The following is a 23,247-nucleotide window of genomic DNA, read 5'->3' as shown; positions in this document are numbered from 1 at the left end:
CCCAAGGCTGACCTCTGGAGGCCCCCACGGGCGGCCCTCTACATTGCCTGATCCAGCCATCCCGGATCGCATACCAATGTGTGGCCGGAGGATTCTTTTAGCGGGGGCCAGTGATGGGCCCCCTGACGGCTGCAGGTAGTGGCCATTTTTAAAGGCAGCAGAGAGGCCCGGGGGGCCATAGCATTATACAAATCTAAAGCTCACCATACACTGTACAAATTTTGTCTGGTTCTTGAAGATTTGCTCAGTGGGTCAGCAGTCTTCCGTCTGACATCCTTCAGAAAATTTTTGGGCAAACAGTGGCGGCAGCCAATCAGCTGCTGTCACTGTTTGGGTATTCTGACAGCGGCTGTCAAAATACAATAGCTTAGCAGCAGATTCATGCTAAACAGAGTGGATGGAGGAAGCTAACACATTCTGCGCAAAACTTCAAAGATGGACTGGAGAAAATTATTTGCACCTTTAAATTATATTTGGTATAACAGCCCTTGGAAAAAAAATTACTGAAATCAATCACTTCCTGTAACCATCAATGAGCTTCTTACACCTCTCTACAGGAATTTTGGACCACTCTTCTTTCGCCAACTGCTCCAGGTCTCTCAAATAGGAAGAGCTCCTTTTTCCAACTGCTGTTTGAGATCTCTCCACAGGTGCTCAATTGGATTTAGATCTGGACTCATTGCTGGCCAGTCCAGTACTCTCCAGCGCTTTGTCTGAAACCATTTCTAGGTGCTTTTTGACGTGTGCTTTGGGTCATTGTCCTGCTGTAAGACCCATGACCTCTGACGGAGACCCAACTTTCGGAAACTGGGCTCTACATTGCACCCCAGAATTATTTGGTAGTCTTCAGATTTCATAATGCCATGCACACAGTCACGACATCCAGTGCCTAAAGCAGCAAAGCAACCCCAAAACATTAGTGAACCTCCACCAGTTTTGACTGTATTTTTTTTCTTTGAAGGCCTCATTTCTTTTTCCGAAAACAGTAGAATGATGGGCTTTACCAATCTGTCTGTCCACAGCACATTCTCCCAAAAGGATTTTGGCTTCCTCAGGTAAGTTTTGGCAAACTCAAATCTGGCTTATGTTTCTGTGTCAGCAGTGGGGTCCTCCTGGGTCTCCTACCATAGTGTCCCTTTTCATTCAGATGGAGACATATATGTTCGAGCTGACACAGTTGTACACTGTGCCTGAAGGTCAGCTTGAATGTGTCTGGAAGGGTCTTTATCCACTATTCAAACAATCCTTTGTTGCAATCTTTAATCAATGATTGGGGAGAAATGGGGGGAGTAGGGAGGACAGGTCAATAGTGAGAGAGAGTGACTATAGGAACACAAGAGATCCCCCGCAGGATTACCAGTATGCAAACAGTTGCTAATCAGCTAGAGAGAGAGACTATGGCCTACACAGAATTCTATGTACATCCAATAAAACCAAGTCTTGGAATATCACTCATGTCTGTTTTGGGAGGATAAAATCAGGTCTTCCATTGCTCTGATCTCTGCCACTCTGCGTATCCATATAGCCACTTTAGGGGGTAGTGGCGTCGCTACAGGGGGGCAATTTCTCTTCATCTCCTGAAGAAGCGCCTCTGAGCGCAAAACGTCGAGACAAATATTCGCTCCCCCATTCTTAACCATCCTTATTCATGTATCTATTATTCTTATTATTAGAATTATTATTCTATTATTCTTATCATGCTATTAACCATTCTATCATGTATTCTTGAATGGGATGTTCATAGTGCCTTTGGCTGTATAGGAGCAGCAAGCAGCTGGTGCCCAAAACTTAATAATAGGGGCCTGTCGCTGAGGTGGAGGGGAAGCCCTTGCGGAGATCAGTACAGTAGCAGCATTTAGCTGGCCTGGTGCCCAAGCCTTCCCCCTCCTCAGCATCGGGTCCCTATTCAGCCTTGAGCACCAGGCTAGCTGCTTGCTGCTACTGTGCTGATCTCTGCAGAGATCAGCACAGTAGCAGCAAGCAGCTGGTGCCCAAGGCTGAATAATAGGGGCCCGACGCTGAGGTGGGGAGCCTTTGCAGAGGACAGCACTTCAGCGTTGGGCCCCTATTATTCAGCCTTGGGCACCAAGCTGCTTGCTGCTACTATGGTGCTTCTGCAGAGTCAGGTAGCCAAGTAGCCAATAACAGGCTGGCTATTGCACCCGCCCACTGCCTGCTGTCAATCAACAGAGGTGGACCTGATAGAAAACTTCAGGTCCCTCCTCCAGTAGCAAGCCTGTTTTTGGCTATTGCAATTTGAAATATCCAATAGGAGGCTGGCTATTGCTTCCAGCAATGAAGTTAAAAAAAAGTTTACAAAAATAAAATAAACTAAAATTAAAAAAAGTTTAAAAAAAAAAGTTAAATTAATAAGAAGTAAAAAATATGTAAAAAAATAAATGAAGTTAAATAAATAAAAAGTAAAAATGTAAAAAAAATAAAAAAAAAGTTTAAAAAAATAAAAAGTTAAATAAACTAAAATTAAAAATCCACCATAAAATTAAAGACCCTGGACCCTGCGAACACACGCATTTAAAAAACAAAAACATAAAATAAAATATTTTTTTTTAATACTCACATGATCCCTGGATCCACCGACAAGTGCAGCCTCCCGTCTCCCATGCTGTCAGAAGCTGCATACATGTGTGCTGGTTACTACTTAAACCGACGCGCTGTGTGTAGCTTCTGAGAAGATACACTATTAGCGTAGCGGGAGCGATGCAAAATGCGCAGCCGGCTTCCCCGCTATGCTAATAGCGTATCTTCTCAGAAGCTGCACACAGCGCGCTGGTTTAAGTAGTAACCAGCACACGCTGTATGCAGCTTCTGTCGCAACTGCAGGACGCAGATGCCATCCGCAATTAAATCAGCTCTCGGCGCCCATCGGTTGCGACATGCAATGAAAATTATTAGTGCCCCCCAGATCTGACTGTGGTATCTTATGTGCCCCCCCTAAATATTGTTCCTAGAGTCGCCACTGGTAGGGGGAGAGGGGCTCTGCCAGAGGCTAGGAATACAGGCTTTAGCAGCATCCAATAAATGGTGAACCACAGATCGTGAGTAAGCTTTCCTGGACATATAAATATATAATTTTTGGAGTGTGTATTATGTGTGAGAGATTGTGTCTGTCAGTGCTTTTGAGGGTCTGTTCACACTAGTAAAGTGCGTTAATTGCACAGTTCCATGCGATTAACGCACTGTACCATGCAATCAGTGTGTTGCGTTGCCATTCATTTGAATGACACCCCAAATGCACCTTACGCCCACAGTCAAATCGCCTGCACCTGAACGCCCGGTACTGCAATGGTGTGCATTCCATTGCAGTGCGACTCGGGTCGCGACTTAATGACCAAGGACAAACGTGGGTCCTGAGGTTACACAGGTTGAGAACCACTGCTCTAGTACAAACTGATCGGGTAGTTCTAATGAGAGGATGAGCTTTAAGCGTAGAAGGGAGAGATGGAAAACACCAAGCTGCTTTAGAGAGAAGCAACGGTGACAGAGATTCTTATAAGAGCACCCATTGTTTGAAGGATGAGTGTCTGCTCCAGTCGACTAAGTGGACCAGATGACCTGCTGTATAATATTTCCATAAATCAGGGAGGGCTTTGCCCCCTAAGAATTGAGGCAAAGTCAAAAGGGTGCGACATTTCATCTGTGAAAGAAAAAAGGGTGCAACATAAGCATGGATGGCGATTAGCCTAGATACACTTCATCATTAATGAATTGGCTTGCTGAAAGAACCTGTCAGGGATATACATTGGAAGGGATTGAAATCGATATAAAAATTTAGGCAAAATGGACATTTTGATTATGTTACAACGTCCAAACCAAGAATAGAATCCGGACTGCCAATTGGACAGGAGGGTATAGAACCGTGATAAAAGAGGGGGAAAATTGCAGGCAAAGGTATCCTTCACGTCTGAAGGTATCCTTCACTTCTGAAGGTATAAATGTGTCCAAGTATTTCAAAGCTCGGCTGGGCCACTGGAAATTAAAAATATCTTGCAGAGGGGGTGTGGCGAGCTGCCGTGAAAGATGGACGCGGTCTGAAGGAGCTCTGCAACACTCGGTCCCCAGAGAGTGATCTAAAGCACACATACACACCTTGAACGGCACCGAAACCCAGCCTCTCCTCCCCGAATACCGCGTACCTCAAGGGGTGGTATGATGAGGCACAGTAAGAGGCAGAAAGACGCATGGAAATTACAATCACAGAGAAGGGGTCAATCCAAGATGGCGGGTGCACGAGGCACTCCGGAGCTCTCCGCATCACCACTCCTCCTTCCCGACACCCATGACTCATCATCTCTGGACAGCCTCCGCTTGACACAGGGGGATGATCCTGATGATACCAGAGATGCAGCCCTCTTGAAGAAAATGTATATCCTGCTGCATACTGAACTGACTGCGGTCTCTGAGAAACTTATTGAGACCTTAACCAAGGAGATCAGAGAAATAGGTACACGTACAGACCTACTGGAGAAGAAGATGGATGATGTAATTGCGGTTGTGGAGTCCCATGAACAAGATCTAAACACTGCCAATACAGATCTGATAGCCATTATGGATAAGGTCGAAGACATGGAGAACAGGGCCTGCCGCGGCAACCTGCGCTATCGTGGGCTACCAGAGTCTATAGTTGATCTGCAATCCACAATCACACTGCTGCAGGAACATATCCCATCAATGCCAATAGATCGCTTGGAGTTTGATCGTATCCACAGAGCCCTGACTCCAAAACGACCAGATGGTCCTCAGAGAGACATAATTGTTAAATTCAGCTTCTACCGTACCAAAGAGGATGTGCTGCGTGCCACCAGAGGCCAGAGGGAGCTACATTTTCAAAGACATGCATTCCAAGTATTTGCTGACCTTTCACCTACCACTATACAATGTCGCAGAGCCTTACAGCCTTACTTAGAGGTCCGGAAAAATCATGGCATAGCCTACAGATGGGGTTTCCCCTTTAATCTTCTGTTTGCTTACAAAGGCAGTTCTCCCCCACTACACCCACAGATCTGAGGAAGGTGCTCCTGGAACCTGTGCTGCTACCACCGTCCCAGAAGGACCCCTCACAATCCTCACAGAGCCCGAGACATGTACCTCCGAGCCCCCTATGGGAGAAGAATCGACGATCCCAACCGTACCGGCCCGGGGGGCAGAGGGAGACCCGTTCACTTCATGACGATACATGAAGAACTATCCCGCTCTACCGTGTTGAGTCTCCTGCTGTAGACACCAAGTCTGCCGCCCAATGTCTACCATGTGACCCGTGGTGCTCCTGGTTTTTGCTGCCTGTTTGGCACCATAGTTGACTTATATCTATGCCTTAAGTTGATAGTGACGCAAACCAACTCACTAAATGGTTATCTGACGTTCCTCTTTGCCTCCTCAACGTCACTTATTGCCTCCCAAATACTGACATTCCTGGTGTATTGTTTATATGATTGTTTCATCCCTGGTTCTCTGGGGGAACTGGGTGGTCAGCGCCCCCCCCCTTGAGATCGGCTGATAGGAGGATGGACTTTTCCACCTCGCTATCTGCGACACTTGTCCTTAGGGACAGTTTATTGTTTTATATATTGTTGTCACACTATGTTCATCTAGCCCAATGTTGTGCATTTGTTTTCTTTATTTTCTTTAGATTCTTCCTTTTCCTTCTTGGTCCATCGGTGGTCTGGATTCCAGATTTTCAGTCGCTTACCCTCAGGTTCCTCGAGAGTTTTTATATACATGGGGCCAACCTCCTCCTGTCCTAATTTTTTGCACAAATGGTTTCATACATTCTATATTGCCAATTTCTCAGAAAAAAGTAGAGAGGAGTGCTGATAGCTTTAAGGAAGAACTTGCCTTTCGTGTGTGATAAGCAAATTTCAGACCCAACTGGCCGTTACATGATCCTAATAGGGACATTACACAATGTTCACATAACTATAGTTTCATATTACTGCCCTAATACACACCAGCTTTGATTTCTTTCTCATTTGTTAAAAGTTGTCGCAAGCCATAGTAAAGGAATCCTAATTTTGACCAGGGATGCTAATTTGGTTCTTTGTCCTGCTAATGACAAGACTAAACCTGCTACCACTGACATATCCCTGTTACCGTTACAGAATCCAACCTTCCCCACAATGTTAAATGATCACCCAACCTCCAAGGATTATACTTTTTTCTCCAACCCCCACCAATCATTTTTCAGGATTGACCATGTGTTTACCCTACAGAGCTTTATACCTGCCTTCCTCTCTGCTCGAATCAAACCCGTACCTTGGTCGGACCATGTGGCTAATGCTGTGCGATTATGCCTGGAGACAGCCAACCCGAAGCGTTATCTATGGTGTGTGAATGATAGCATACTAACCTCTAAAGACCTCCTACAGCAGATTGAGTCACATGCCCAACAATACTTCTCCTTGAATGCTGGTTCTGTAAGCTCCCCGGTAATTCTCTGGGTGGCCCATAAGGCCACCATGAGAGGTCACCTAATAGAAATTGCCACGTGTAGAAAAAAAGAAAGCAACAGGAGGGTCAACGAATTGTATGCTAGACTGGAGGAGCTCACCACTTGTCTGAAAGATAACTACGATAAGCGACTACTAACACATTTAAATTCTGATAAAACTGAATTGAACCTCCTATTGGATCAGCAATCCGAGAAGCTCCTAAAATGGTCTAAACACAAATTCTACTCTAGGTCCAATAAAGCAGGTTCCATGCTAGCTCGTAAGCTCAATGCGTTCCCTCCCTGAGGCTCTGTAATGCCCAAGGAAATATAACCGCAAACCCGAACAAAATTATTTGTTTGTTTCGGGCAAATTTGACTAAATTTTCCTATGCTTCCGGCTCCTTTAGCAAACTTAAAGCGGATGCAATATTTAAAAACCAGCCATTCCCTGCAGTCCCCCCAGAATCCTTTGATAAACTACACCTGGAAATAACAGAAGAGGAAGTAGTATCTACCATTAAATCTCTTAAAATATCTAAGGCCCCTGGCCCGGATGGTTTTTTTTTTCCATGAAGGCAAGCAGGAGATAACATTAGGAAAATGATCCACTTGATACATGTGCTTAGGACAAGGAACGTCCCGGGACTCTTGTTGTCCCTAGACATTCAGCGGGCATTTGACTCCATCTCTTGGGATTACCTCCGATACATACTGGTCAAATGGAGCTTTGACCAGTGAATGCAGGGCAATAACCCTCTGCGGTATTGCAGTTACTCACCTCCTTGGACCGTGAGAAGCCTTTCTTCCTGGGACTGTTTCCTGCAGATTCACCCCCTGCAATCTGACCTGCTCCGAGAGCTTTTCCACACTCATCCTGGGACACTGCACCTGAGGCTGGATTGTAATCGGATTCTGCTGGGAACCTTGTCTCCACAAAAACCGCAACTAGTAACCCAAACTAACTGGGTTATACAGTTGCTATTGATTCCCATGCTAGAGACTTGACAAATTGTATGTCAGTTCGGCCACCGTGTACTACCAATATACAGATACTGTATACAGATACTGTACTAGCGATTCTTATGGTAGAGACTTTACAAATTATAAACTGCTATTGCCTGTTGTAGTGAACTACAAGTCTCAGCTGCAACCGCCACGGCTAATGTGTACAACCAGATATTACTGGCTGTCGTGTATTACCAAAATCATCCGCTCTGTCTTTTGCATTTACATTGAATCGTGTAAATTGCATTGCTGAGAACTATAAACCCCATCTGCTTTGTCTAGTGCTATTAGTGTACTACTTAAGATTGCGGACTTAGAGGAACTACTAAATACCTTTGTTATATATTAATTTGTACAATTGCAGTATGCATTCAGGTTATTATACTTCTGATTTAATAAGTGACTCCTAATGTTAGTTCACATTGTGATTGCAAGCATGAACAAATTGTTCCCTGTATAGAGTGCCATACTAGGTGCATGAAGGAATATACCAGTGGGAGTGCACAAATTTCATTTGCTACCATATGTATATCGGTGCATGATGTAAACCAGTTCCACAACCTCCTCCGCACTACATGGAGCGTATCATTGTGGAACTGAACACTGAATTTCCGTTTCCTCAAGAAACAAACCATTGGAGACAATAACTCCCTTTGGCCAGGGTAACCTACTCGCCTCCGCAGCTGAGATCCTGTGGACTAAATTACTGCAATATTACAGCAGAGGAGATTGCACTGGATAGGATATGTAGAGAAGCCCAGGAGGTGAACAAACCTTCACCCGAGCCGCCGGAAGAAGAGTGCGAAGAGGACCAGATTTAGTGTAACATTTAATTTAAAAAAAATGTAGTAATACTTTCAAATAATAAGATGTACAAAGTAAGGAAACAAGAATTAAAGCTAGAAAGAATAATCTATAGTGTGTAAAGGTGATTTAATTTTGTCCCAACCAATTATAGATGTATAACCTGAAACCTATTATAGATGTATAACCTGAAATGGTAGAAGGACCTATGCAAAAGAAAGGTTACACACAAGCAAACAAAAACAAACTTGATATTATGCTCAGAAGCAAACCTAAGCACCATGCAAACCAAATCAGTCAATGTTTATTAGGATCATGGCATGAACAAAAAAGTATTATAATTGAACATTAAAATAGCAAATGCAAAGGAACATTAGAACGTGAATCCACCGCTTACATTCCACAGCAACCGACAATAAGGTCAAGAGGACACGATGAGTCTAGAACTATAGTTGACGCCATGAGAGCACAAGGCCAAAAGATCTGCAAATGAGCGTTTTTCAGAAAGCGCAGAGGAAAAAAGATCAAAGACCCACAGAAAAGAACCTTCCTTGCACCATCCTCCAGCAGATACAAATGCAAATGTTGCTGCTCCTTTTATCCAGCTTTCTTCAGCAGAACAATATATGCTGTAGAAAATTCTTATTCATATCTCAATGGAAAGGTGAGATGGCAGATAAATATCTTCTTTGCTGTACAACAGCCATTCTACAACGTGAAACTACACAGAACAATACAAGGTTATTAGCCTTTCAGAATTGTAGCTCAAAGGGGGAGTGGTGCTCTAATGGGAATACTTGTTAGCTATGGGTCTGCAAGCTTTCATATGTTCTTGTAACAACTCCATTATATATTTAAAACAACTAAGGGTTTAGACTGAGTAAAACAAGGCAAACAAATAACCCTTTCTATAGTTGAAACTATGTCAGTTTTTCAATTCTGTAGCTACCTGAGAACTAATGATGATGAATAAAGGCTGAATTTTTCCACAAAAAGACAGGAACTCATAGCCATACAGTACAATCATGGACTTTACATAGAAAAATATTCATCTATATTAAAATCCTTTAAAAATCCTTATTAAAAGACTATATGTAGTCTTGGATGTTATGTCTCTGTTTTATCTGTCCCCCTAAGGTTCTTTAGCTGTGGTCTCTGCCCTCCCCAAACAGTTTTAGAGTTGATAGAAGGGAAAACAGGCAATCTGAAGGTTTTATGTACTGACTTCCTCCAGTGGCTACGTATTACATTACCCTACATGGGAGTCCCACACGTAATCATGAACACTGCCATGTACCAAATACAGTGAGGAAGAATTCCAACTGTGGAAGACATGCCACACTTTGGGAAATACTTGCTTAATGGAAACATATGTTGAGAAAGTTATTTAGGTAAGGCATCTGCAAAAAATGCCATCTACCTGACTGTTATACAGACAATCTGGCTTTAATGCTTTCTAAGTTACTTACCTGGAACAAATATGCACATAATTTGTTGTGACATGTTTTGGGTCAGTGAATCAGAAAGTGTTGAACACTGAGTAAGGCAAATAAAATGTTGAGCAGGTGGTCGGCAAAGTCAGTCCTCAACTTTCTCTTAGTACAGGTTCGGTTGATTGTGGGTCTGATTTCAAAAATTCAAGATTTGCTATGTTATAGGGAACAACTAAAATTGTTCATTTTGATAAGCAGTACCCTGGAAAACATGTTTTGAGCTCTTCCTGATAAATAGCAGCACACTGTTTCTTAGCCTAATAGTTGTAGATACTGTATGCAGTGTTAGGTCATATAAGCCACTGCCATATAAGCCACTGCTGCCTCTGACTGCAAGCTTCACAATATTTGTTATAAGATTTGGTGATGTCACAACATTGCTGCTTCACTGTTCTCCTTGCTGAAGTTAAAGCTCCAACGCAAAGTTCTCCCCGTTTCTGTTTTATTATTTATTTAGATCTGTGTTTTCTGAACCTCTGTTCCCTCTTAATTATTCCTTCATCAGTCATTAGACCACCAGTCATCAGGGGGCAGCCTTTGACATGAGGAAGCAAAGTTCTGCCTCTAACAAGATGGTAACCTCTACACAGAGACATGGTGCAGAACAAGGCATGAAAAGTCAGCAGTGGTGTAAAGATCAACTGCAGAAGACTACAGGCAATTATGGTGACTAGTCCATTGGCCTCAGCCTGTCTTATTGGGCACAGTTCACAGTTGCACTTTCACAGTAAAGGTCCTCTTAAAAGCAGTGACGTGCAATGCTGGGTGAGGCATTCCCAGGGCAGCCATCAGAAATGTAGCGGCCCCTTACACGGCTTTAGGCCGGGGCCCCCCGACGTGCTGGACGCAGGACCCACCTGAGAACCCACACATACCTGAGAGTGACCCTGCAGAGCCCACCATAGATGCTGCACAGCCCATTTGATACTCTCTATGGTGGGCTCTGCAGGGCCTCAGGTGGGCTGGTCAGGGATGCATCTCCCTCCCTCCCAGCTCCTCTTAGCTGCTCCTGGTGCCTGTACACCTGGCCTCCTCTGCTGCTTGACTGGCTGGAAGTGACGCAATGTTACTTCCGGACAGTCCGAGATCAGAAGATCAGCGGGTCCAATGGGGCCCGGCCCCCTCCTCACCTGTCACCGTCGACTGATACTCATGAAAGGCTCACGGGCGGGACCCCCAGGCTGCCGGGGCCCCTTACATGAGTATCAGCCATATCCCCCCTGATGGCGGCCCTGGGCATTCCCCCTGCCCCCCCCCCCCCAACCCAGTCACCAATTCGTGTGTGGAGGAGGGAGGGAGACAAGGGAGGAGACAGGGAGGAGCCTCCTTGTTCCTTACTTACTACTGGTGAGGAATGGAGATCGATGTCCTCAGTTTTTTTTTCATATTTTTGATTGGACAGCCTGGACCAATGGCGCTTTGCCATTTGTCCAAATCATCCACAAAGCTCAAGCCTCTAACACAAAGTAGAGGCTGTTGCAGCTCTGCCCTCACTATCTTAGGTTACACAAAGCAGTGGGGAAGCCCGCTGCTGTGTAACCTAACTTAGCTGTCAAAAGCCAGATGGAGCACAGCCTGTAATTAACAGGCAGTGCTGCGTCCATGACAGGTTACACAGCAGGGAGGCTTTCCCTGCTGTGTAACCTGTTAGAAGCCGGTCTGAATGGAGAAAAAGCTGCCTGCTTTTTCCTCCATAATACTAGGTGAGGCGCTGCCTCGCCTACCTCCCCTGACTGCACTATGTAAGGGCTTAAATATTGCCTTAAAGCCTGCTCCTTTGAAAACAAATCACGACTGGTATCTTGCATATTTCTATCCTGACAGATTCACTTGAAGTAAATTCCTACATGTAGATATACACTTGAGACCCCTGTCTCAAGTGTATATCTCGGCTTATATCTTCAATACTTTTTCCCAGTTGTTTGTGGTAAAATTAGGTACCTCGGCTTATATTCGGGACGGCTTATACTCGAGTATATACGGTAATTTACAATGCCTTCTTAAAAACTGTCACCTGGCAATGCAACCCAGAAATCTCATTGGCTGTGTAGTAAAGTAGGCATGCACATATTTATATTTTAAATAAAGTTAATACAAGTTACTGCTCAGGGCATTATCAAAGAATCTCCACACTCAATTTTTTAAAGTGGGCCTTTACCCATATCTTTTAACACACCTTTAGAAATGTTTAGTAATGGCAATCTACAAAGACTTACTTGTAGATAATTTCAGACTTTGCATTCTTTGCATACCTTATTTCTTTTTTCTTTCCTAGTCTTCTGGAAGTGGCCATGTTAACTAAGGGCAGGCTACTAGCTCTTCCTATACTTTCTGAAAATCTGTCAGGATCCAGAGCACCCCCAGGTGGTGCTGGAGCCAGGTCCTGCAGTTCCTGTGCTCGCCTGCGGGTGTGCCCCAGCTGTGACTCATCATCCCATTACCTGGTGCTTCCTGGGAGGGTATTTAGGCCCTCCCTGCAGTCAGGAAGCTGGCTCAGTATTGCGTTGCCTGCACTTGACTGAAACCCTGCTTCCTGAAACCCTGCTTCCTATCTGCAGACCTGTCACTGACCCGGCTTGTTACCCGACCACTCTCTTGGATCCTGTTCCTGTACCGTGCTGCTGCCCTCCTGTTAATGACCCGGCTTGTACCTGACCACTCTTCTTTTATCCTGAAGCCTGCCATATATCTGCAGGCCTGTTACCCCTCCGTGTTGCTTCCCCCTGGCTGTAGGTGTGTGTTTGTCCCAACGGTGGGTTTATTACTTCACTGCTAAACCTGTGGGGGGTTGAGGGGGTTTGTAGTTTTGTTGTTGTGTAGCAAATAAACTGTGCATAGAACCCTATCCTGCGTGGGCATATTAATTTGGTCATCCTGCGTGGGTACCTGCATGTGGTGTGAGGACACCTGTGCATGGAACCCTGACAAAATCTGGCACATGTGACTAGGACATGTGACCATGCGCATCATCTCAGGGGAGGAAAATACCTTTCCCCAAGATGATTCCCCAGCAATGCTCTGCTGATGTAACCTTCCCAGGATGCAACACTTTGGCACTTACATAATTTTGCCAGAACTGTACCTGGAAGTAAATAAAATCTATTTGTAAGTAAATAAAAACAAGTTTGTTTTACTAATGAATGTAAGATTATTTTAAATCAGCATGCTGCTGTGCTTTTTAGTGAAAGGGGGTAAAGGTCTGATTTAAGTTTTAAGTGGTCACCAACAGGGATCCACAGGACCAGTGGGGTTACCTGTTTCTTTAAAAAAACAATTATTTACTTCATTTTTTAAATTTTACTGCCTTGAGGAAGGTTGCACTGCATTGTTGTGAATGGGTTTTCAATGCACCTCAACACATGTACTATTTTTGGTAATGCAGTGCACCACACAAAGTATATACATCTGTGCATTGCCGTATACTAAAGCACAGGTACATTTCTACATCAGGGCTGTTCACACTCATTCTGTTGCATGCTTTATGGCAAGTGTGTTGGTGCGCTGCAATTCATTTTGAATGGCACACAAACGCACCTCCAAAATGCAGTAGAATGCATCATGTTCAGTGCGCTGTGTTGGGCTGCACTGAAAAAAAAGAGACAGCACCTATCTTATTGTAGTGTGCCACAGTTCATCTCAGCACGCTAAAACAAGCATGTTGCAAGGCACTGCACTGTGGTGTGAATAAGCCCAGTATATAAGCGTTGGAGAACCACTGAACTGTACTGGTGCATTGACATGGGGTTAAAACATATTTTGTCACATTACTGTAACACAAGAGTGTGAATGGTGTCCTGTGTTTTACAGTACAGAAATGGAGCATTATTCTTTTGGTAAATGCAAACTGAATATATTTACTTATCAATGAACTAACAATTGTGTGACTCAACATGCATCTATCTTTATTTTGTTGTATAGTGCAATGCATGTTTATTTTATTATGTATACAGTTTATATATGTGTGAGTATTATATATTAGGCCAGATACAACAGCATGCCTTCATAGATCTAGTGGAGTCCATGCCTCTACAGGTCTGGGCTGTTTTGGCGACTAAAGTAGTAGACCTACTCAATCTTAGGCTGGTGGTCATAATGTTTTGGCTGATCGGTGCATATATATAATTGTTGCTGCAATACAGAATATTGATAAGCCATTTTTGCATGCCTATTTTAATAGAAATCTATACTTTTTAGAAGGTAGCTGTACTGAAAAATGTCATGGCAAACGATGATTTATAGTGTTATTTCTGACTCTATATACTGTATGTTGTAAGGGGGACGGGTTCAACTGGTATTTGGCAGCAGTAACCAATGAACAAGACACCCTGGAACAGTACATTCCCCATTAACACCACCTCAGTCTGTGCTGTACATTTTCTATTACACACTGTCTAAGTCTGTACATCTCCTGTTCCATACTGCCACACACTGTAAACTGCACTGTACGTTCTTTAGTGTACTAATTCGCACCACCTCACTCTGCACTGTACATTTCCTATTTCACACTGCCTCATTCTGAACTGTAGATTTCATGCTCCACTATTTCACACCACCTTATGCTGTACACTGCATTGTACATTCCCAATTCCATGATTCCACATTCTGAGGGCTGTGCCGTGTTTTTTATATTCTATGCTGCCTCATACAGTACATTGCGCTAAAAATTCCCTATTCAATTTACAAGAAATAGCATTGTTTTTGTTTGTATTTCATTTATACCCGACTACAAAATAGTAATTTCTACTTTCAAATGTATTTGGCATGCTTGCACATTGTTAAGGCCTGCATATAGGCCAAGCCTTCTGTAAAAGGGCCACTTGGTTGTGTTTGCCTCCCAGGCTAAAGGTGTTTTTAGTGTTCCCTTGCTCAGAATAGTGTCTGTGCAGCGTGATTCATACTGCATGCAAATGTAACAGGATCTTGTTTCATTTGGATGTAAAAGTGTTATCTGCAGAGATCACCCCGTCGTCCCTGGGCATACTGAAGTGCCAAACTCAGGAACTCCTCTGCAACTGACTGTATATGTTGTTGTGTTGCTCCCTATATGTAAATGCAGTGTTGTTTCTCAATGAATGCAACTGATCTCCTGTGTTGCTTATTGTATTAGGTGAGATGTGCTGTAATTTCTATGTATACATGAACAGTAAGGTGTATGGAAGGGTAGCTCAGACTAGTGTTTTATGCAGAGCAGTGTGACCAGTACTGCAAAACACTTGTAACACACAGCATCAGGTTCACAATTTCATTGTTCACATTTGGGTAAAACTGTGTGCATTAGCTTAGATGAGCAGGATGTCCACAAATTGTTATTTACTGTTGCTGTGGGGATTACTGCAGTAATGTTCCAGCTGCACCCAACTCCTCCTACCAGCCAGTGTGTGGCAGGATGAAAAAGAACCATCAGAGGTCATGTGATCTGCTATTCTCTTCAGTTTTAAGTTAGAAAACCCCAGACAAATGTTAATGTACTGCAGGTAGAAGAGAGGTATATAGTTATGTTACTGTGTACTGTAGTATATATATATATCACACACACACACACACACACCCAGTATCTCACAGAAGTTAGTACACCCCTCACATTTTTGTAAATGTTTTATTATATCATTTCATATGACGACACAGAAGAAAATACACGTTACTACAATGTAAAGTAGTGAGTGTACAGCTTGTATATCAGTGTACATTTGCTGTCCCTTCAAAATAACTCAACACACAGCCATTAATGTCTAAACCGCTGGCAACAAAAGTGAGCACACCCCTAAGTGACAATGTCCAAATTGGGCCCAAAGTGTCAATATTTTGTGTGGCCACCATTATTTTCCAGCACTGACTTAACCCTCTTGGGCATTGAGTTCACCAGAGCTGTGCAGGTTGCCACTGGAGTCCTCTCCCACTCCTCCATGACGACATCACGGAGCTGGTGGATGTTAGAGAGCTTGCGCTCCTCCACCTTCCGTTTGAGGATGCCCCACAGATGCTCAATAGGGTTTAGGTCTGGAGACATGCTTGGCCAGTCCACCACCTTTACCCTCAGCTTCTTTAGCAAGGCAGTGGTCGTCTTGGAGGTGTGTTTGGGGTCATTATCATGTTGGAATACTGCCCTGTGGCCCAGTCTCCAAAGGGAGGGGATCATGCTCTGCTTCAGTATGTCACAGTACATGTTGGCATTCATGGTTCACTCAATGAACTGTAGCTCCCCAGTGCCGGCTGCACTCATGCAGCCCCAGACCATGACACTCCCACCACCATGCTTGACTATAGGCAAGACACACTTGTCTTTGTACTGCTCACCTGGTTGCTGCCACACACGCTTGACACCATCTGAACCAAATAAGTTTATCTTGGTCTCATCAGACCAAAGGACATGGTTCCAGTAATCCATGTCCTTAGTCGGCTTGTCTTCAGCAAACTGTTTGCGGGCTTTCTTGTGCATCATCTTTAGAAGAGGCTTCCTTTTGGGACGACAGCCATGCAGACCTATTTGATGCAATGTGCGGCACATGGTCTGAGCACTGACAGGCTGAACCCCCACCCCTTCAACCTCTGCAGCAATGCTGGCAGCACTCATACGTCTTTTTCCCAAAGAAAACCTCTGGATATGAAGCTGAGCACGTGCACTCAACGTCTTTGGTCGACCATGGCCAGGCCTGTTCTGAGTGGAACCTGTCCTGTTAAACCACTGTATGGTCTTGGCCACCGTGCTGCAGCTCAGTTTCAGGGTCTTGGCATTCTTCATATAGCCTAGGCCATCTTTATGTAGAGCAACAATTCTTTTTTTCAGATCCTCAAAGAGTTCTTTGCCATGAGGTGCCATGTTGAACTTCCAGTGACCAGTATGAGAGTGAGAGTGATAACACCAAATTTAACACACCTGCTCCGCATTCAGACCTGAGACCTTGTAACACTAACGAGTCACGACACCGGGGAGGGAAAATGGCTAATTGGGCCCAATTTGGACATTTTAACTTAGGTGTGTACTCACTGTTGTTGCTAGCGGTTTAGACATTAATGGTTGTGTGTTTAATTATTTTGAGGGGACAGTAAATGTACACTGATATACAAGTTGTACACTCACTACTTTACATTGTAGCAAGTGTCATTTCTTCAGTGTCGTCACATGAAATGATACAATAAAATTTTTACAAAAATGGGAGGGTTGTACTCACTTCTGTGAGATACTGTATATACAGTATATAGATATATCTATATAGACCTATCTATAGATATATCTATCTATATATAATTTTTATTTTTTTGTTATTACCGTACAACTCCCAGGTTTTATATAATTACACTTTCACCGCCATAATAAAATACCTTTGAGAGTGACCTCACAGCAATATAGTGCTTGATGCTGACAAACACCTATGACATGGATATTTTTACTATACATTCTTGCTATACTTGCTGATCCCATATTTCTGTACTTGGGTTTGTATTGTCTTTATCCAATACCGCTAGTGATGTAGCCTGGTGTAATGTGTGGATGATGTGTTGCTAAGATAAAGGAAAGAAATTAAAGCACATTCTCACTGTGCTGATGAAACCAAATCTTCACCGGAACAGCACTTCCAGACAGGTTGTTTGATAAGAAGGGAGCTTAATGCCACTTAGGTTCCATCAAGCCTCTGACAGATAAAAGATGCTGAAAACCCAAAAGTGCTATTTCCTTTAAAATGGCAGCACATCAATACCAAAAAACCCAGCTTTATTCTGTTCAAAGTTCACAGCTCTGCATTTCAAGATCTACTAGTCGATAAGATCGTGCGTTTCCATCTCCGGGAGAAGAGTCATTTCTTATTCTTTGAGCTGTTAATGTGTATTGACCGATTTTCTTTTTGGACAGTAGAATGAGGCTGATTAAGTAAAACATGTTTTTCTGATGAAGTATTAAATGCACAATAAGGCTTTATAAAATGTAATCTCCAGCTTCACTCCTGTTTTTCAAGATCAGGGGGTTATTCAGCCAACTGATAACGCAGTATTTCAAAATTGAAAATCTGTGAAATCTGTGTTGTGCCTGGTGATAGCTACAAAACCCTCTATAGACTACACCTATAGATTACATGACAGTAGGGTAGAATATAATTTACCATCACATTCAGGCAGACCAATAATTACTGATTTTGAACATTTCTTCTTGAAAAATCTTCCTGTGAGCGGGCCCAATCTCTTTGTCAGGCATGCTGCGGAGGAGAGGGTGAAAGTACTGTATATGTGCCACTAGCAGGAGCAAAGCAAGGTGGGTTTCAGCAACATACCACTTATTCAAGGACTGACAGATATCACCATAATCTTTATTGCTGGGAAGATATTTTTACTTTTGTCTATGACCATTACAAGTCTCTGCAAGAATGCAGATATGACAAAATTTGGCAGTACCCTTACAGCTCATTTAACCCCTTCACGACCAACCTACGTCGCTGGCATCGGGGCTGTTTAAACAGATTACCGACGGCAAAAACTCTTTTCAAACTTGTATAGCCAACTGCCGGCTTTCCAGTAGAAGCGATTCTGGTGACTCAGCTGTCGCCAGATCGCTTCTATGGGCCGGTGAAGGGGTCACCCCCCCCCAGTCCCATAGCTGTCAGTGCTGGGCTCCTGAAGCTCAGCTATAAGCTATTGAAGTGAAGCTTATTTGGAGTGTAAAGGTGACACTGGGGGTCTTTTGGACCCCCTGCATCACCTTAAAGAGTACCTGTCACCCCCATCTGCTATCACATGGGGGGCTTATAAGCCCCCCTATGTGATAGCAATTCAAGTTAAAAATAAAGATACAGTTTGTAAAATTAATATGAAATAAAATAAATGGTTTATCACACCTGAGTTCAATTTCTCTAGCCACACCTGTTCGCAATCAAGAAATCACTTAAATAGTGAAGTGATTGACAAAGTGAAGTAGACCAAAAGATCCTCAAAAGCTACACATCATGTTGAGATCCAAATAAATATAGGAACAAATGAGAAAGAAAGTAATTGAGATCTATCAGTCTGGAAAAGGTTATAAAGCCATTTCTAAAGCTTTGGGCGAACCACAGTGAGAGCCATTATCCACAAATGGTGAAAACATGGAACAGTATTGAACCTTCCCAGGAGTGGGCCAACCAAAATTACTCCAAGAGTGCAGCGACGACTCATCCAAGAGGTCACAAAAGACCCCACAACAACATCCAAAGAACTGCAGGCCTCACTTGCCTCAGTTCAGGTCAGTGTTCATGACTCCACCATAAGAAAGAGACTGGGCAAAATTGGCCTGCATGGCAGAGTTCCAAGACGAAATCCGCTGCTGAGCAAAAAGAACATACAAGCTCGTCTTTGTTATGCCAGAAAACATCTTGATGATCCCCAAGACTTTTGGGAAAATACTCTGTGGACTGACGAGAAGTCCAGAGAGAAAAAAAGGGGAGATGGCCCCAGTGAGAAGATCTGCCCACCTTAGAGAGGAGGTTGTAAAATTCAAACACATGAAGTCAGGAGGGGATGGAATTTTAGTTAGTAGCCACTGGACATTCTGGACCCAAACTCCTGAGATTTTCTAGGACCAGGTGGTCACAAAGCTGATAGACATCCCCCATCTTACAAGTAGGGTGCCCCTTCATTGCAAAGAGGGCTTTGCTCTCAGATTTTGTGGGTTTTGCGACTAGGCCTTACGGCAGAACTGAGTGTTCATCCTGGACTTGGCTCCTGAGGGTGGCAAAAATAACTTTTCTTGACAATAGGAGCAAAATACTTAATTGTTGGAGATTGTGTCCTCTTTTTCTGAGTCAAACAAGAAACCCTGTCCCCTTGGGGGGACAGTACAGACATCCTGTGATCCATTAGTGGTTGAGGAACCACATAGCCTCTGATCTGCCATATGAGGTGTAACTGCCACAAAAAACCTTACATAGTAGGAAAGTGTCTAGATAATGTACGCAGAAATGACTCAGTGGAGCAGAAATGACTCAGTGGAGCAGAAACACCATGTAGTGTAGTACTGGTGTCTTGCAGCAGAGTCATCTGCCTCTGTATAATGCCTACTGCTACTTGACTGCAGACCCATTTACCAGGGACATTATGTCTCCTTCTACCTAGATGAATATACATGCCTGGTAGAAAGGGAGGGGGGGGTGCAAAAAAAAAGTGCTAAAACCCAACTTAAAGTTGTCATGCTTCTATTATGAATTTTAAAGATGACTTCTTGCTTCATGCTTCTTTTTTACGAATTTTCAACATGAATTGTACCATAGTGTGAGGACTTATTTTAAGCTTATTAACTGTTTGTTAAGAATATGTAAATATTTGAATGTCAGTAGCCTGGTCACAATTCTATTTTAAATTTACTTGGCATTATGAACGATTCTGTCCAAAAGCAATGTCTGTTGCCCAAATCATCCAACCAGCATCTTCCTTTCGACAGCTAACCTGCAATTATAATAAAAAGGAAGCTCTAATTGGTTATTGAGGGGCAGTTCTTTCTGTTTCTATCATGAGGCCCATTATGTATTAAGTTCTATAGTTTCTTATATGCAGTTTGTGTGAATGAAGCTACCAATAAGGAGGCACAATTTAATGAGAATATACCATCCCATTAAACAACACAATTCTTGCATTTTTTGCAAACATTTCTATCTCCACATTGTCTGCAAACACGCACAATTTTTGAATATCCTAAATGTTACATGTTACTTGTTGTTAACCTTTTCAATTTACAGTCACTGAGGTACAAGCAGTGAGACATCAAGTAACGCTTCCTTGAAAATATATGCAAATAAGTCTCTAGAAAAAGAGGAAGGACTTCTTGGTCAATTAAGTTTTTGTGTGATAAGTTCACTTTAATTACACAAACACATAAAAAGTAATTTGACATGAAAATATTGCAAATACTAAAACACACAAAGATTTTAGGAGTGGATCTTAAAACATAAGGGTGGTCAGAATGACAGTTTAAGTTCTAAGCTGTAAGGTGACCAAGAGCAAGTGCTACTATTATGAAATACTCTGAGGGAAATTTATCAAAATTGGAGCAGGCAAAATCTGGAGCAGATTTTCATGACAACCAATCAGCTTCGATCTCTCATTTTAAAATCTTAATTGAACAACCTGAAGAGAGAAGCTGATTGGTTGCCATGGGCAAATGCTCCAGATTCTGTCTGCTCCAGTTTTGATATATCCCCCCGTCTGTGTTTAAGGATTGCTTTATGTAATAACACAGCTCAGATAAAGGGTGTCTGATGAAAAAAAAAAACAACAACTCAGAAGTGGTCCTGAGTGTATATTAAACACCACAGGCCTTTTAGCAGCTGATAACACAGAAAAAATGATTAAGTGGGAGAATGCAGCTAAAGCGCAGCTTAAGGACTGTAAAAGTTTTATGTAAGGTAAACAGTAAATTGGGCACACAATAATGTCTGTAACTATCCCATCCAGTCAAGAAACTTGACAAACACGAGAACAGGTAGCACCATACACGAATAGGCATTCTCATTAATGCTTGGCTTTGCTATGCAGATTGAATGCAGCTGCCAGGCATTATTAGAGCAGGATCATATGTAGCATTACATGTGCATGTGTACGGGTATATGTACATTTAAAAATATAGTCCTCTAGTACACAAAAGCAAAACCAAAATAGGGTCCAATTAAAATCCTGTGTTTGTTAAACCAAAGTGGTTAATATGAATTAAAACTGCATTTTCACTGTTGGCTGCTGGTCACTGGTTGAAGCATCCACTGGCAAAAATCTCCAATGGTGAAACAAATATCATAACAATGTCATTAGCATTCCTTCAATAACAAAGTGTACTTCCACTTTCACAGTCAAATTGGGACAACACCTATTTTATATTTGTTACATGCTCCCATTTACATAGCGTAAGCCCCAAAAAAAATATTTTCTTGCAGTTTAAATTGCTTTTACTTGGGTTAGGAATTACTGGCCTCTTGAGGGTTAAAATGTTGACTTCTTTGTAATGTTAGGAGAGGCTGTGAGATGTTAAAGGATTAAAAACCTTCTAAAGTGCTCAGAAAAACTTGGGATTGAACATGTTGCCTGCTGCAACAAAACATCTGAAATGTAAGAAATATATATAGATCTATATATCTATATAGATTTATATATACGTATGCTGCATGAATTGGAACACATAGCAAACATACAGCTGGGTTTTCTGAAATTTGACTACAAAAGTGGAAATGCACTGTAAGTGAAATCAGACATTCTATATGGAATGCTTTAAAGAATGTACTGTAAACATATCTGTCATGGCCATTTACAGGTTTGGGCATGACAGCTAATGGACGGCCCCGATAACATACAGAGCTGCTCATTGATTAATCTGTTGTCATGACCTGGGTATCACAATTTTTCAGTCAGTGTCTGCACACTGTCTGTTATTTATATACACAGTTAGAGATAGTAATGGCACAATACTATCCCCATCTCTAGGTAGGGCTTAGTAGGTCATATAGTTACTCACCGTGCTGAGCTTGCTGCAACAAATAAGGATCCTGCGTTCATACAGCATACTGGCATAAAGGTGCAGCATATTATTCACATCTACAGCCACAAAATATTCTGTCAGGTTCCTCTGAAAACACAAAGAAAAACAAAAATCCCTATATTAGTACCAAAAAGCACAATACTCATGTATATAATGTATTAACAATCAAACCTGTCCCAGTATTCAATAGCATTATATGTGTGTTTTAGGGCTCATACATGCAGACTCTAAAATGGTTGCCCATGTCGCATCTGCATCACTTTGCACTCTGCAAACATGACATGCCCTCATTCTAATTCTTTGCACCACACTGCGTGCATATGCTGTTGGCAAAACAGCCAACAGCATATGCAGACAGCTCCCTATAGGCAGCAGGTGAGGGTTTTGCTTGACCACAAGCACCTAAAATGGTAAATCCACCTAAAGCTTTGGATGAATAGTTAACAGCTGCAGTGAGAGGTAGAGTCTGAATTTTCAGCAAGAATACATTAAGATTAACCTCAATCATTCCCTCCTCCTTTATTAATATAAAAGCGGAGTTTCATTTTTTCAGGACAGTTTCAATTTTATATTGAGGATAATTCTTTAGTTAGTTTTTTGCCACTGGGGAGATCCTGTATTTTGTAGTCATTTCTCCTCCTTACTCTTTCCACCACTTCCTCTCTATTGGCCATCTACAGTGTAAAAAACTTTCAGTGCAATCCCGTGATCAGTCACACCCTTTTAAAGAGACACAATGATAATTTACACAATGCACTGGATGTGTAAATCATAATTAAAAAGCTGTGTGTTATGTGCAGGGGGCTGTTGCAAAGTAGAAAAATCTTACATTGTAGCACACCATCCCACAGAACACCCAGCTTCGAGGCACTCGTAGAGGGAGCAATGTGTCCCGAGCTGTACAGTGCTTCGATCGCATCATGAGAGAGAATGAGGAGGGGGCGGGGATGTGGCATCATCTCTCCTCCTCCAAATACTGAACGACTTGTATTCTTAAAAAAAAAAATACAAGA

General features: G+C 42.7%; 1 protein-coding gene across 1 annotated transcript in view; it reads right to left on the bottom strand.

Annotated features, from left to right (window-relative positions):
- DENND1A (DENN domain containing 1A) overlaps positions 1-23,247 on the bottom strand; it is a 702,656-nt gene that overhangs the window by 314,788 nt on the left and 364,621 nt on the right. The window contains exon 9 of the mRNA XM_018556699.1: positions 22,211-22,321. Within this exon, the coding sequence (XP_018412201.1) occupies positions 22,211-22,321 (111 nt within the window). The remainder of the gene's footprint in view (positions 1-22,210; positions 22,322-23,247) is intronic.

Source organism: Nanorana parkeri, unplaced genomic scaffold (genome assembly GCF_000935625.1).
Source record: "Nanorana parkeri isolate BGI_ZX_2015 unplaced genomic scaffold, ASM93562v1 scaffold248, whole genome shotgun sequence".
Taxonomy (NCBI): Eukaryota; Metazoa; Chordata; class Amphibia; order Anura; family Dicroglossidae; genus Nanorana; species Nanorana parkeri.
Note: the sequence above shows the minus strand (reverse complement) of the source record. Positions and strands in the feature narration are given on the sequence as shown.